A 15,803-nucleotide genomic window follows, 5' to 3' on the forward strand; every position below is an offset into this window, starting at 1 on the left:
GGACGGAGAAACCTGGTAGGCTGCAGTCCATGGGGTCGCTAAGAGTCAGACACGACTGAGCGACTTCACTTTCACTTTTCACTCTCATGCACTGGAGAAGGAAATGGCAACCCACTCCAGTGTTCTTGCCTGGAGAATCCCAGGGATGGCGGAGCCTGGTGGGCTGCCGTCTATGGGGTTGCACAGAGTAGGACACGACTGAAGCGACTTAGCAGCAGGAGCAGCAAACACATAGTAAGAGGCTTAATAATACTTGCTGGATGAATAAATTACGTGTTTATTTTTAAAGAGATCAAACTTGGAAAAATTATTTGAATATTTTCTTCATTCTAAAAAACTAAGGATTAAATACATTAAAAAATTTTGAACATTAAGTGCTAAATAATAATTACCTGCTGCTCTTATCACTACTGAAATTATTTAAGATTATATAATCAAATCCAGTGAATCATTAGTGCTCTGCAATTAAAATATTAAGGAAAAGATTATTGTTTTCAGAAAGGTTTCTGACTACTAGTTCTCAAACTTGGGGTGGAGACTTCAACTCTTTAGGATTACTCCAAGTCAGAGACCCCTCAGAGGCAAAACAGAACTTCCTTGTAATGATAACCGCAGGTCTTGAAAGAACTACTTCCCTTGGCACAACTGAAAGATAAAGATGTTCTTTTTTTAAAATAAACTCCCTCTTTTTGAGTGTTACTTTAGAGAGGTAATTATTCATTTTTTCCCTATTTTAAACCATATTTAGTATAAAACATAGCATCCAGGAAGGTGCATAAAGCACAATGGACAGGCGAATAAAGTCTTTTTTTTCTTTTAAAGAGAAAACATCTGAGTGACTACAGCCCAAATTAAGAAACGGAACCTAATCACCACCCTCAAAGCCTTCCACATTTGCTTTTCCAATCCCATAAAGGTAAGCACCATCCCGACTTTTATGGTACCTAATTTCTCACATTTCTTTATAGTCATACTACTCAAATATGTGTGACTAAATAATATAATTTTAGTGCTTTTGAACTTTGTTCATCCTATATTTCTCAGTGTTTTTTTTTTTACCTATTTGAACACTGAAAATCTTTTGGGTTTTTTCCGCAGTTCTGAACTACTGTGAATAATGCTGCTGTGAACATTCTTGAATCTGTACCTGATCCATATACACATGCCTTTCTGCAGAGAACCTACCAAGAAGTAGAACTGATGGTTTTAATAAGTTTGACAACATTTGAGAACCACCACCAAAGCACTTTGTATAATCAAAAAACATGATAAAATTGTAAAAAAACCATCAAATATTGTCAAAGACTGAATAGAACAGAACCAAATTTATTTCTTGGCTGATATAAATATATGACATAGCATCTATATTACTATGTGGCACAGAATGAAAATGAGAAACAATGCAAACAAAAGAAGCTTAACAGGAGCACAGTTGTGCCTAGTTCTTCAAGAGCCATTTTCCTCACATGACAGCTACAACCAACTGAAAGCAGAAGATAAACTCAAACAGCACTGACAATCAGATATGGGTGTCAGTTCCCTAGGGACCTTAAACAGAAAAGTAGACGAATAAATGCCAACTTGGAGAATATTTCTAAATCTCAAAGTTAGGTTTCTTATAAAAAAATAATGTTATGACTAGGGCATCAAAATAATGTGCTTGGACCAAATCTTTTAAACAGTATGTATACTGGTAATTTAACAGTTAGACAATACTAGATTGTCAGAAACCTATTACGTTAACAGGAACAATAAAGCTACATCAATTAGCTTTCACTATCTTGAAAATGAGAGTAAAATGAAGCTTTCAACATGAAAGGTCCCATTGACAATGATCTTCTAAACCCTGCCTTATGCTCCCTAGAAAGTTTTCTACCTTCTAGGTAACATGCATTTCTGCATATCAGGCATTACTTAGAGCACTTAGTAAATATGGTCTCATTTCTCATAATCCTATGAAATAGGTGCTACCATCCCATTTTATAAAAGAGGAAACTGAGGTTTGAAAAGATCATACCACCCACAGTCATACTGCCAATGAGGGATCAAATCAGAATACATAAACGTTCCTTTGATCCAACTCTAAACATCACAAATAAAAATGAGCTAAAGTTACCTAGAAGGTCATTAAAGGTAAATACAGCTTAGGAACTGAGATTAGAATTAACATCAAGATATAACCAGGGGACTTCTCTGGTGGTCCAATGGTTAAGAATCCACCTTGCAATACATGGGACTCGTGTTTGATCCCTGGTCAGGGAATTGAGATCCCACATGGAGCAGCTAAAACCCATGTGCTCCAGAGCCCACATGGAACAACTACTGAGCTTGCCCGCCACAACTAAGACCCAAGGCAGCCAAATAAATAAATATTTTTTTTAAAAGACAGAAAGTAAAAATTAACAAATAGCATTCAACAACAAGCTGATAATTTGTTTCCCTTCAGAGAACAGCAGCTCACATAGTAGAAAAAATGCTTTATTATTACTGCAAAGACTGATTCTGAGAGGTTGCAAATTTTAATAATACAGACTTTCACAAGGTTATTACTTTCTGCAGCAAAAATTACTTGAAGCAAGTCCCACTGTAGAAGATAGTCTGCTTTTCTATAAAAACAGTTCCAAAAGCTATTTGTCTTAAAACCTAAGAATAAAGAAAAAAAGAGGAAACAAGATTGGAATTCAAGGATAGATTTAAAATTAAATGAACCAATTTCAAGAATACAGAAACAGATTTTTTTTTTAAAGGAACATTCTATGTATCAAAACATTACTGGCATGAATTTAAGACTATCTTCTGTGCACTTATATTGAGAAAAAATCTGGCAGAAATATTGGAAAGCTAGCTGACTGGGGAAATGGTTGGTACAAGTAAACAACGAATAAAAACCTTCCAATATATCTTAAGTTGAACAACTTCTCTGAGAACAAAGAAATAAAAAATGAGCTAGTTTAAACTCAAGACTTTCCTGTAATGGGAACATTAACTAATAAGAGCAGGGAACCACACAAAGCGTTTTCTATTCTTTGTCATAAATAAACTGCTTTGGCTTAGAGAAACTTTAAAACTGTTTCAAGTACAATATCCAATCAGAATAAGCCTGAAATTGTTCAGAGAGGCTGATATCATAGAGTGATGAAAAGTAAACAATCACATGAGCATCAGAGATTCAAAGCATTACTCCAAATAAGGCAATTTCTGAGTCAAAGCAAAGCCCTAAGAGAAAGGAGGATGGAATGAGAAAATCATACACAGATTGTGACTGCAATGTCAAAATGGGATGGGAGGCAAGGAGGGAAATAAAAAAACTTTTTAAATTAGGAAATAAACAAGTAGAAATAAACTATGAAATATTAAGAGAATAAGACTTTTGCCTAACGATAGTAAAAACTATTGGGACTTCTCTTTCAGTATAGTGGTAAGACCATGCTTCCAATGTAGGGGTCGCAGGTTTGATCTCTGGTTGGGGAACTAAAACTTCACATGCCAAGAGGCATGGCAAAAAAATAAAAAGAAGAAAGAAAAAAGAAAAACAACTAAGTCATATAGAAAGTATTCTGTTAGAATACAAAGACATGAGGCTTATGTCATGGGACTTCTAACTCCATCATCAAAACGGAGATGTCTTTGTGGGGAAGGGGTAGTTTGTCTCCATAAAGCAGATCTCAGCAAAGTTTCTCTGGCTTCCAGCTGCTGTGACAAACAGTAGCAAGAGAAATCACATAGGCGGGCAGCAGGCCAGAGAAGGCTGTTTTCACTTCATGCCCACCAGCTGATGGTGGGTCTCTACATCCTTAGCTTACCTTTCGCCTTTCATCCTTTCACTAAGCACACAAGTTAATCAAGCAGCAGAATTCACAGGATGTGTATTACACAGACTGAGACAGAACACAATTTTTAACCCAGAGAGCATGTTTGGCAAGCACAAAGAGGTCTCTATGTATTCATACAAGTTTATATGGTAAACCTTGAGTGACTAAAATTTGCAGGGAACATGCAATGTGGAGTTCTGCTTAAACCAAACTTCATGCCTGAATCTCTAAAGAAGACACTTTGCTAGAACTTTAATAGCAAGTTTTACTAACGTTACTTATCCTAGATTTTGTATGATGTATTTTTATACTGAAATTTTACTTCACAGTTCTGGAATTATGCAAAAGGTTATATTTAAATCTGTTCAAAATCCGATCTCTGTGCTGGAGATTAAAAGCTTTTCTCCTACAAGAGAATTAAAAGGAGCACAGTCTGTTTTACCATAAAAGGAAAACAAATCGAAGTGTGTTTTGACTCATTTAATTTCCTCAAAATCACCTTATAAACAGAGAGAACCAACAATCAAACTGTTCTCTTATGGAGTCATACACATAAACTGAAAAAAACCTGTCAATATGTTTAAAATAGGCAAGATAACCCCTACAAAAGTACACTATTTGCTTTCTAATTTTTAAAACATCAAGTGAATTTACAGGATACAAACACAGTAAATAATGAAATCCAGGTTCTTAATATTCATTTTTTAAAAGACTGGAAACAAGAAGATAAAGTATTACTGCTCACAGAATAAATGCTTCTTGTTCAAGACTATAAATCAGTTCAAGATGCCTATTAAAGAAAATAATGGCAAAAAAGGTTATGTGTGCTTGTAAAAAAAATCATACAAAATTGTTTCACAAGTTCACTTCAGTAAGATTTTTGCTGAATTTGCTTTGCTTGCTATAATACTTATTATGGCACAATAATTTCTACAATGGCATCTTGTCATCAAACAATAAAAATGTCAAAACATAATGGAAATGAGAACAAATCAAACCAGAGGTGACCCTTACTATGCCAGCTCCAGCTATCCAAATTTAAGGAGCCAAACAGATTTGGAAAATCTGAGGTACAATGGGCCTTCTCATTAATCAAATTCTTGCTACTTGCCACGGAAACTCAGAAACCAAATGGATTCAGATAACATGCTATACCCCTAACTAGCTGAACTCACAACCCAAACTTCTTATATTTAAGAACTCAGTGGGTTCAAATGTCTAGGAATGCTTGCATTTTATTTTTTCTGTTCTTTGGTTCATTCTTTGTCCACAAAACAGGGTTTTATATTTTCATTTTCCCCTCTATGTACCTACCACATTTAGCATTTTCCCATGCCATTACATAGTCCTTGTAAACATAACCTTATTGGCTGATATCCCCATGGAAGGGATAGCTGTAATCCAGAATTTATATAACTTCTGTTCAATCTCTGAATGTTTATCTCCATAACTATGACTCAATAAAAAATATCCAAACATCTTTTTCTTTATTTAAAACAAACACTACTCTGTGTTAAAACTAAAGCTATACATTTTACACATTTTATAATAATACTTTATTTTTGCCAACTGTACCTTAGTAAACATTATTTTGATAATTCTCTGCTCTTATTTCTTTAGGTTCAAATATGAACCCCAAAAGTTGAAAATAAAAATATTTTTAAATGGTCACATGTAACAAAATTAAGTATAAAATCTTCCTAAAGATTTATATTTTAGATCATATATTCTACTTTTAGTTGGTTTCAGTGGGTACCAATTATTTTGCCCAAATCCTTGTGTCAACTGCCTATAAAAGTGAGAGTTAGTAATCAGAAGGTAACAAAAAGATGCACTAATCTTCGCTTCATGAAAAAACTGTTAAAGAACAAAGAAATACACCATATTTATTAAAAATCTGGCTTAAAGTAGTATTAAGCTTACATTCAATATTCAATGGACAAACAGTTCTTCTAAAACAATTCAATGAAATTTCAGGTTTCCTTAAAGCAACTCTAAGGAGTGTAATATTTGATCTGTTGAATTTGTGCCTGCTATTATTACCAGGTGTGACTCTTACAATCCATGAATGCTCTTCAGATTGGCGATGTGGGAACAGAGGGTGGGAGAGTAACCATACATGCATGCACACCCATCAACTGAATTCAGAAATATTTGGAAAACCACTCCTTTCAAAGAGAGAGAGCAAACAGAAAGAAAAAAAAGAGTCTGACAAAGTGTGTGTCTGATAGGGGAAAGTATAAATTTTATCAATAAATTTTTACTACACATAGTGACCTTTAATTGTTACTAAGGAACTAAGAGAATAAGACAACTTTGTGATTGTTACAGATTTAAGCAGTCACATGATTTTCAAGTAAGAGGGATTTCACAATTCTTTTGTTCAGAATTCAGCAGAGGTATAGATCACCTCAAAAGCCAACCAGTCTATCTTTAAAATATTATTAAAATTAGCCTTGTACAACTTCTCCAGGGTAGGCAGTAGGTGGCACACTGAAGGACAATCTATTACTACTTCTCTTAGAAAGCTCTTGCTATCCTAATGCCCAAACGAAATCACTATTTTTGTGACATCATTTAATCGTTTAAGAAATTTGTCTGAGAACTCAAAATCCGAAACTGCGATAGAAGTAGAACTTCAGTAAAACAGGTGAACGTTATTATTGTCTCTTAAGCAGCCAGACATTTAGTTCCTTGACATTCTGTTTTATTCACTACTCAATAATGATTTTCAATTAAAAAGGTTGAAACTTCATCTTTTTTTTTTTGTGAGGAACATGAAATGCTCACCTCCACCTGTGAAAGCAAATGTAAGAGAAACACTTTTCTCACAAGAGAGAAACAGAAACAGTATGTAAAGAATCACTGCTGTCTGAAGACGGCCTTTGTGCACTTCTACCACAACAAACACATGGAGATCTTCGTTTTTCCTCTCACTTTTCAATTTAGACCCCTGACTTAATTAAAATCAATGTGAAAAATACTCTGTACTCACTTTGGCATTCTATGAACTGATGAATAAAAGTGCAGTCCCCGCCACTCTTTGAAAGCAAGTGCTCTAATAAAGAAAGAAACACCTTTAAGGATATAGTCTTTGTTGCTGTTTTTGAAAACCAACAGCAAAGGTAGGAAAATCAAAACGTTTGTACTAACATGGGTAACTGAATAAAGTTAATCAAGGTTTACTATATCTAATAGCAGACATATTTTGAAGTTAAATGAGTGAAAACTGTAATTATGTAATCTTAATTTGTACCCCAAATGGTTAGCTTTTAAAGGTGCAGTTTCTATCCAAATAGTTCAAGAACACCATTGTCATATATTGCTTTAAAAAGCTTCTCCCACTTTTAAAATGCATCTTTTTTCCATGTGAGCTTAATAAATACCATTAATTTAAAATTTTTATATTTCTTATTGAATTGGTTTTCAGATGACTGTTCCCTAACAGTCCCTATTCAAAGTTATTCATCTTAGTTAAGAGGCAAAAAAGTAAATATTTTAAGAATGCCATAACATAATGCCTTACAATTGTAAAGAAACTGATACAATATTTTAATCTTTACACTTTCGTTTCACAAGTAGTCTTTCCTCCAGTCACTTAATTTATACTTCATATACTATCAAATGACTTCACTGTTTACCTCTGCCTAAATGATTAAAATCAATGCCTGTACATTTTAAAATAAGGGTCTTGGTAAATGATTTTGCTCAGATTAAATACATTTTTCTCCCAAATATGTAAAGAGAATCAAAACCATAGTCTAATAAAAGTTTCAGCCCTTTTCCTACAGTAAACTTTTAATTACTTTGATTCAAAGAGCCGACTTCTGAATCTGGATAACATCCTTCAAGTACATATTTATATCTTTCACAACTACCAAACAGACATTGGAAGTTCAAGAGTTAAAAATACATTCCAACATGATGACTATCTTGAAGGTGTAAAAGCACAAAAACCTGTTAAAGACAATGAGTCAGACTGATGGTAAAAGCTTCTTTTCTCTTCTCCACCTGGCCTCACATCATCTCAACTTTGCTTCAAAGGCATCTCCTACTCTGATCACTGGATAACCCCTTCTGACATCTATACCGACAGCTTTCTTATTTATCATCATTCATCATTAAATCTCTCATTATCCTTTACTAGCTACATGGTGTGCAAACATATATTTTTCTATTTGTTGTTGCTGTTCAGTCACCAAGTCAGACCAGCTCTCTTATATATATATTTTTATATATACACATATATATTTATATATATACATATACACAGTCATATATAGTTTATATAATTGTATAGCTGCATAGTTAAATTATTAATATAGAGATACAATATAGCCTCAAGAAGAAAAAATAAGCCTAACTGCAACAAAGATTAAAAATAAAAAAAAAAAAATCTAAAGTGAAATTTAAAAAGTACTTTCTATGTAAGCTACAACATTTTCAAAATTCAAACTATACAATATCACTGTTAAATATGAAAACTCAGTAAAACTAAATTTTAGCCTAACTAAAGGACTGTATAAAACATATTTGAAACCGAGTTTCAAACTAGCATCACAAGACTTCAGATGAAATTTATTAATGCAGGACAATCCACCATCACACACCAAGCCAAAAATCAAACTTTTTACCTACTCTGATCTTACTATATAATTCTACATTAAAATATCTACTATACTAGTTTAGATAAAATGCAAGATTAATATAAAAGATAAATATACATGTGAATTTCACAAAGGTTATTTCCTAAGACGCGAGAGCAAAGTCTTTCAGGTAGTGCATGTAAATGATTTGGATCACGACACTTTTAGTATTTCATTACTTGAAATCAAGCCCTAGGGAATTCACTTTGCCAAGGCTATAAAAGATGTCACTGATCATCTAAACCAGGAGTCACGAATCAGATACTGAAGTGTGGGGGCAGGAGGAGTGGTGATGGTGTCCTGTGATACTAAAGAGGGTTGTAGGAATGCAAAGAAAAAGTAGACACAGAAACATAATAAGAATCATGAGACAAAATGTGTTTTATTTATACATGGGTTACCTAAGTATTTAAATTTTTTAGACTTGTGTTGTCCAATACAGTAGCCATTAGCCACATGTGACCACTGAGCCCTTAAAAAAAGTTGCTAGTTTGAATTGAGATGTGTTGTCAGCGAAAATTAAATATCTATAGGCCTCAAAAACTTACTAAGGAATAAAGAACATGAAATACTCATTTGTAATCATTTAATATTGACTACATATTTAAATATTCTAGATACAGTGGGCTAAAGTAAACATATCATTAAATATATTATTAAAAATTTAGCTATTCCTTATTGTATTTTTAATGTGACTACCATAAAATTTTAAATCATGTATGTGGCACTCAGGATAGTTCTATTAGACAGCACTTTTCTAAACACCATCTAAGATATATTCAAAATACGCTTACTAGGTAACATTTTAAAAATTATAGTACAAAGTTGTGCTTATAGCAGCTACTTCAGATTTAAGTAATCTTAAAAATGAGTTTACTGGAGAAGTATTATTAATCTTAACTTCTCCAGACATTTTTGAAATATTCTCTTATAACTAAACTTGGTTCTTCCTCTACTGCTTAAAGACTAATTTTAGTTACAATTATATCTAATAGCACATTATAACTACAGACTTTGACAATATTTGAATACTTGATAATTAGTCTCTTAGTATATCATAAATGATTCAGAAGAGACCCATCTTATCCATAATCTACTCTGTAACTAAATATGAAGCTTCTGTGCTTATCCAGGTATCTACTACTCAGTTTCTTTAAAGATATTCTATTAGTCACTCACACACTACTCAATTTAGCACTAACATCTGCAAGGGAAAAATAATCATAGCCAGGAGTACCCTAAGGTATCCAAAATATTAATATCTTATTCAGTTTTAAATCAAGGAGTTGTCTACAGCTTTTCTCATTTAAATAAACTAGAATTGGCAAAAAATTGTAAGCCATAATTTTACAACTCTAAATAGCATAATGATGGTTCAGTGTACATAAAAAGATTGTTAACTAAAGAAATAGACTGCTCCCAGCTTGAATTAACACTAGCTTTATCAACAAATACACGTTCAAGTCAAAAGGGTGATGGATTTGAATGAGAAGTGTATATGCCAGAAAGAGTAAAAAGAGCAAAATAACAACAGAAAATATAAATCCATTTAAGAATGAGAAGCTTTTAGAAGATGAAGATAAAGTCTTTTTACATATGTTTACTAAATATACTTTAATAATAATGGTGCAATGAATATAAACTACACCTTTAAAAAGTCTCAAATTGAAACTCGAACTGAAATTTTATAGTGTCAATGTTATTTCACAAAGCATATATAAAATAGTCAAATAACGACTGATGAAACTTTTTTTTAAATTTAGGGTTTCAATTTTTATTATACATGGAATATTAGCTCTTAATCTTGCACCTCACATATACATGGTTACCTGAGCCTATTATTCCACTTCCTGATTAAAAACCAACCAACCAAACCAAAACAAACCAAAAAAGCACCTCCAAACTTTATCAGAGTTTAGATGCCGCCCAAGAATTATAAAGATACCCCCTGATACATGGAAAAACTATTTAGTATGAAGTTTCGGGTACTGACCTTGGCATCTTCTATATATAAAAACTGAGTTGAGAGGCACATATATTTGTAAACACAGAAAATAATTTTATTCATTTTGTACTCTAAGCATCTAATGCAGGATCTGGCATATAGCTTGTGCTCAGTTAATGTTGGATGAATGGGGAGGGGAGGACAAATCTTCATGATTGAAGGAATATGGAAACCATTGAGTAGAAAACCCATGTTGCAGTAGGAAAACCAACAGTGGTTATACATTTGTGGCAAGAGATAACCCAAGCTATCCAGAAAGAAGGATAAGATATCAAGAACAAAAAATAATTTTTCATACGGCATACATGACTGACTCCCTTTTCTCTGATTGATGAAACAGACAAAGAGAGCAGTTTCGATGACACATCCAAAGACTCACTGGACTTTTTTTTTTTTTTTCTATTTTTGTTTCTTTTTTGGACTTTTAAGTAAACTCTTGGCCAGGAAGGGGGCAGGGCACAGATATTAAAAAACAGGGGCCAATTATCCCCAGAAAGCAGTACTTGATGGAAGAAAATGGTGGTATCATCTTTGAAAATATAGTAGAAGGCAGGGGAAGCTATACTAGGTTATATAAACCAACACTAAAGTTGAACATTATTAAAATCTTACTATTTCAATAACTGAAATTTCTATATAACAAGGGACATCTAACCACAGCTCACAGAACTAAGAACTAGAAAATAAAAGGAAGCTTGACTTTTAAAAGATGGGATTTAATAGTCTATGAACAGCATGCTTTTCACTCCAAACACTTAAAATCTAAAATCCCTGACCTCTCTATCCTGCTTAAATAGTAAAAAGGATATCATGAAAGAAAAATATTTAAGTTTTTTACACTACCTTTTTCTGTGCTCCCATTTATTTTAGGTAAGAAGTCATCAACTTGTATCCCTAGGATTAAGACAGTGTATCATTGCCTGATCAAAGAAAGTATTACTTTAAAACTGGTCTAAAGTGTAACCATGGCATTTTGTATTCCTACTGACATTAAGACTGACTGAACAGTTTAAATTTATTTTTATAAGAAGGGTTCAACTTGCCATTTTCTATCATCTTAGAGAAAAAGCTAAAACTGCTTAGTAACCTTTCGATGAAACTCAAAAGAAAAAGGATTCTGCTGTTCATGTGTTTTTCTTATTTAAATATCTCTAAGCAGACCATCTCAGATGTATAAATTTCATTCATTTTTCAAAGACTACACAATGGTGCCCACTGGTGGCAATCAAGCGTATTTTTAAAGGAAATTTTCTGAAAGAGGGTAGATACTTTACACCTAATATGTAAAACATCCCTCTTAAAGAAAGCCAAGTACACAATGTGAGATAGTAAACAAAAATTTAATGATAAAAATTCAGCTTTAAGTAAGAAATTTGGTGACACCTACCTAAGCTGCTGCATTCTTTAAGAGTTTTCTCTTGAAGATGTTCTAACCGTACTGTAAATAAAAGTCCAAGAAAAAGATATTTCACAGATAAAAAGAAAGAAAAAATTAAATCAGATCAATTTCTGGATTAGCTAACTTACCTTGTAAAGCTGTTAGCCTTTCATTGGTAAAGTCATTATCAGCTTGCAAAGCTTCTATTTTTGCCTGGAGCTCCTGTTCTTTTTCTTCCATTTCATCTATCTTATGTTGTAATTCTTTTTTCTCAGCTTGTCCCTTCTGTTGGATTTCTTCTTGTTTTCCCTCTGCTATCTGTTGAAAATGAAAAAGAAAATCCAGCTATTTAATAAAATCTGACCTCGTTTTAAGATGTCTAAAGCAGGACTCCTTTTATTCATGTAAATGATGTCAAAAGTGATATGCACGGTGTCATCCCTCTGTATCAACTTAGAGAGAAAAACTTGTAGCAAGCAAGCAAACACGATACATACATAGATTATAAGGGTCAAAATGAAAACCACATTTTTCAAGAGGGAAATATGGTTTTCCTTGAAATTACTATTGTTTCAATTAGTTTTTAAGTTCTACGATGTAGCTTATTCTGAAATTTTAAACAAAATTACTTTTAGCTAAAGGAATCAAGCTCTTTTTAAAATGACCTCTTTTTAACAAGTCTAATATTTAAAGCTATATAGGTTAACCATTCACACGAATGGGAGTTATGTTCTGGTCTTGTGTTAACAAATGGGTTATCTTCTGGCCACTCAATCTATGGTGTGAATTACATAAAGACGGGTCTTCACAAACTCAGTTCTAACATTTTATAGGACCAACATGGCATTACATGTGATCTGGTCTGTCCTTATCCTAAATATCCTATAGCTACAGGGAGCTGCAGTCCACGCATAGGCTATGGCCTCCTGGAAGGAATCACGTGAAGGTTCTCTCTGGGTTTGCTCCAGCACTAACTTAGCTGGGCCCTGAATTTGGGACACCTTAAAGAAAAGCAGGTCCTATGGCACCCCACTCCAGTACTCTTGCCTGGAAAATCCCATGGACGGAGGAGCCTGGTAGGCTGTAGTCCATGGGGTCGCTGAGGGTCAGACACGACTGAGCGACTTCACTTTCACTTTTCACTTTGATGCATTGGAGAAGAAAATGGCAACCTGCTCCAGTGTTCTTGCCTGGAGAATCCCAGGGATGGGGGAGCCTGGTGGGCTGCCGTCTATGGGGTCTCACAGAGTCGGACACGACTGAAGCAGCAGCAGTTTTCCAAAAGTCTGAGTATCTTGGGTTTTGCTGATTCTTATCTACTTACTGTTATATATTTTTAAATGCCTATTATGAACTACTCATTATTTACTTTCATCCAAAGGAAATATGTCAGCTTTTACAATCTTTTAATTATCACTGGTAATGGGATGTGGGTTAAATGGCAACTGATTTATACTATAAATTAAAACCATTACCAAATTTTCCATCAACAACTATTCAGCAATATCTAAATTCTTAAGCTATTCAGCATGTTAGGGATGATAAATTTATATATTTCCAGTTTGAGAAATACATACCTTTAATTTATCAGATAAATCTTTAATCTCATTAACTGCTCCATTATATTTATTGGCTAATTCTCTTAATTCTTCCTGAGTCCGTTCATTCATTTCTTTCAGATGGGTACATTCATCTTCAGTATTACTAAGACTTCGCTGTAATTCAAGTTTACAGATAACGTATTTAGAATAAATGCACATTCTAAATTCAATTTATACAAACTATAATTCTATGGACTGTTCTAAATCAGAATCTACTCTTGACTTTATATAAGGTTCAGTTAAATAACAAAAGAATTTCAATCTACTTCAGGTACATGCTAAAACAGAAAATACAAAGAACCTGGGAAAACGAAACATGGAAGGAGAGGCTGATCCTTCATGTAATCACACTTTTTAAAGGTCACGGGGTATGAGTTTTGGCCTTGAAAATATTTTAAGCCTATCACTTCTTAAAAGCACATTTAATAATGTGCACACAATCAACAAAATTAGAGGACAATTAGCATTCTTCTTTCTTTACACATCATATTAATGATATGACAGTGAATCATTCACTTTGAGACTGGGCTTCCCTGGTGGCTCAGACGGTAAAGTATCTGCCTGTGATGCCAGAGACCCAGGTTTGATCCTGGGGTTGGGAAGATCCCCTGGAGAAGCAAACAGTAACCCCATCCAGGCACAATTTTCCTCTCTGGAGGATGGGGAAGCTAAGAGTAGTGCTGGAGCTCTCTGCCTTAAGACCGACTATCCTCAATCAGAAGAAAAACAAAATTATATGAAAGGAGATCAATTCCCTGGCACATATCATGGTCCATTGTGTGGAGGCTGAAATCTAACCAAAGTGTAAATAGTAAAATTCCCTGGTTAGGCTTTTATTTCCTTAATCACTGACTAGGGACCATAAACACCAGAACTCATGTGGCTAAGCTAAGAACTCCTAAAATGAAAACAGCATACTGCTCCTTCCCACCAGATAGGACAGAAAAAACTTCCTAGCTATATACTAATACCCAGGTTTGAAATGTCTTGAAATGCTAGCACTTTTAAGCTAAAATTGTAAAACCATAGTCTTGGTTAGTGTCTGTTAAGCTGAAATACCTCAACTTCCGAAAGTTTTCTAACCACATCAATTTTCTCCTGAAGAACCCGCCTCAGGGACTCTTTGGCTGTAGTCTCATAGTTGTGTTTATCCTCCTGTAACGCTATAAGTTCCTTCCGTAAACTATCTTCTGTTTGATTCTAGGATTAAAAAATACTTATAGTTATTTTTTTAAAGTATTTACCATTTGAAAAAAATAACACATTGTGATGTTCTCTGAGTTCTATATTAAGGTTCCTCCAAACAGAAATTATGTCAACTCTGTATTAACTGAAGCTGTATATAAAAGTTACATTAGTAAATTATGCTCTCACAAGCATATTAACTCATACTTTCAACAGAAAAAAGTCAAAGTAAACTGAAAATTTCTCCCAAGTATACAAAATGAATGAACTATTCTATTAATACTTGCCATATTCTCTGAAAGCCACAATATTTACACTTATGGGCAAAAATAATCTCTCAACCTTTAAAGGGTGTCAAGCATTTTAACACAATAACTAAACCAAAAGGAATAAGAGTACCCTGAGGAAAAAGCTAATTCCAAGTCTAAGGGAAGAAATGTACAAGATGAATCTGGACTACCTTGTCTGATATGATAGCAGGAAGCTATTATCCAAGTCTGGTAGGGTGCTACCAGAAGAACTCAGGTGTCAACCTAAAGAAGGTCCCTGAAGAAGGTCTCCCAAAGATGGGAGAACTGGGAATCAATAAGAAAAACGAAACAGGTTTAACCCATGATATATATTTAAATCTCATTTGGAGGAAAAAAATACTTCATTGGTCATTCTTTGGCAGATGAAAAGGAGCCAAAACATTATTTTGAAATCCAGTAAATAAAGGGAGAAAATCACTCATCCTTCCCTTCCTAAAGAAAATGTTCTTTAGGAAAATAAAATGGTTTATGAGGGTAAGTTTCTCTTTACAGAAGTAATGCACCTAGTAAATGAAGGAAAAAGAGAATTACAGTATTACCATTTTTACAAAATAAAAGAATGAATATAGGAAAGGATAATCAAAGATCACTAATATGTCACTACCACTCTAGTATTCTGGCCTGGAGAATTCCATGGACTGTATAAATTTATGGTGTAGAGGAGGAGCAAGAAGGTTTAAGTATCATTCCAGATTGAGGGAAATTGTACAGGGTGAAAGACCCAGTTTCTCCAACAAATATCAACTATGATGGAAAAAAGAATTATATATGGGTATTCACTGCTGCTGCTGCTGCTAAGTCGCTTCAGTCATGTCCGACTCTGTGCGACCCCATAGATGGCAGCCCACCAGGTTCCCCCGTCCCT

The 15,803-nt window shown here is 33.9% G+C and overlaps 1 protein-coding gene across 34 annotated transcripts in view; it reads right to left on the bottom strand.

The window, feature by feature from the left end:
• The window catches only part of SLMAP (sarcolemma associated protein), a 152,048-nt gene that overhangs the window by 36,628 nt on the left and 99,617 nt on the right, over positions 1-15,803 (bottom strand). For 7 of the 34 annotated variants that reach the window (XM_024983205.2, XM_010817798.3, XM_010817783.3 and 4 more), the window contains exons 9-14: positions 14,502-14,642; positions 13,419-13,556; positions 11,991-12,159; positions 11,851-11,901; positions 11,307-11,357; positions 6,808-6,870 (exon numbers count right to left, since the gene is read on the bottom strand). In XM_024983205.2, the coding sequence (XP_024838973.1) occupies positions 6,808-6,870; positions 11,307-11,357; positions 11,851-11,901; positions 11,991-12,159; positions 13,419-13,556; positions 14,502-14,642 (613 nt within the window). The remainder of the gene's footprint in view (positions 1-6,807; positions 6,871-11,306; positions 11,358-11,850; positions 11,902-11,990; positions 12,160-13,418; positions 13,557-14,501; positions 14,643-15,803) is intronic. The other 27 variants (XM_059880060.1, XM_010817801.3, XM_010817802.3 and 24 more) reach the window with 7 other exon arrangements.

This window comes from Bos taurus, chromosome 22 (genome assembly GCF_002263795.3).
Source record: "Bos taurus isolate L1 Dominette 01449 registration number 42190680 breed Hereford chromosome 22, ARS-UCD2.0, whole genome shotgun sequence".
NCBI classification, from domain to species: Eukaryota; Metazoa; Chordata; class Mammalia; order Artiodactyla; family Bovidae; genus Bos; species Bos taurus.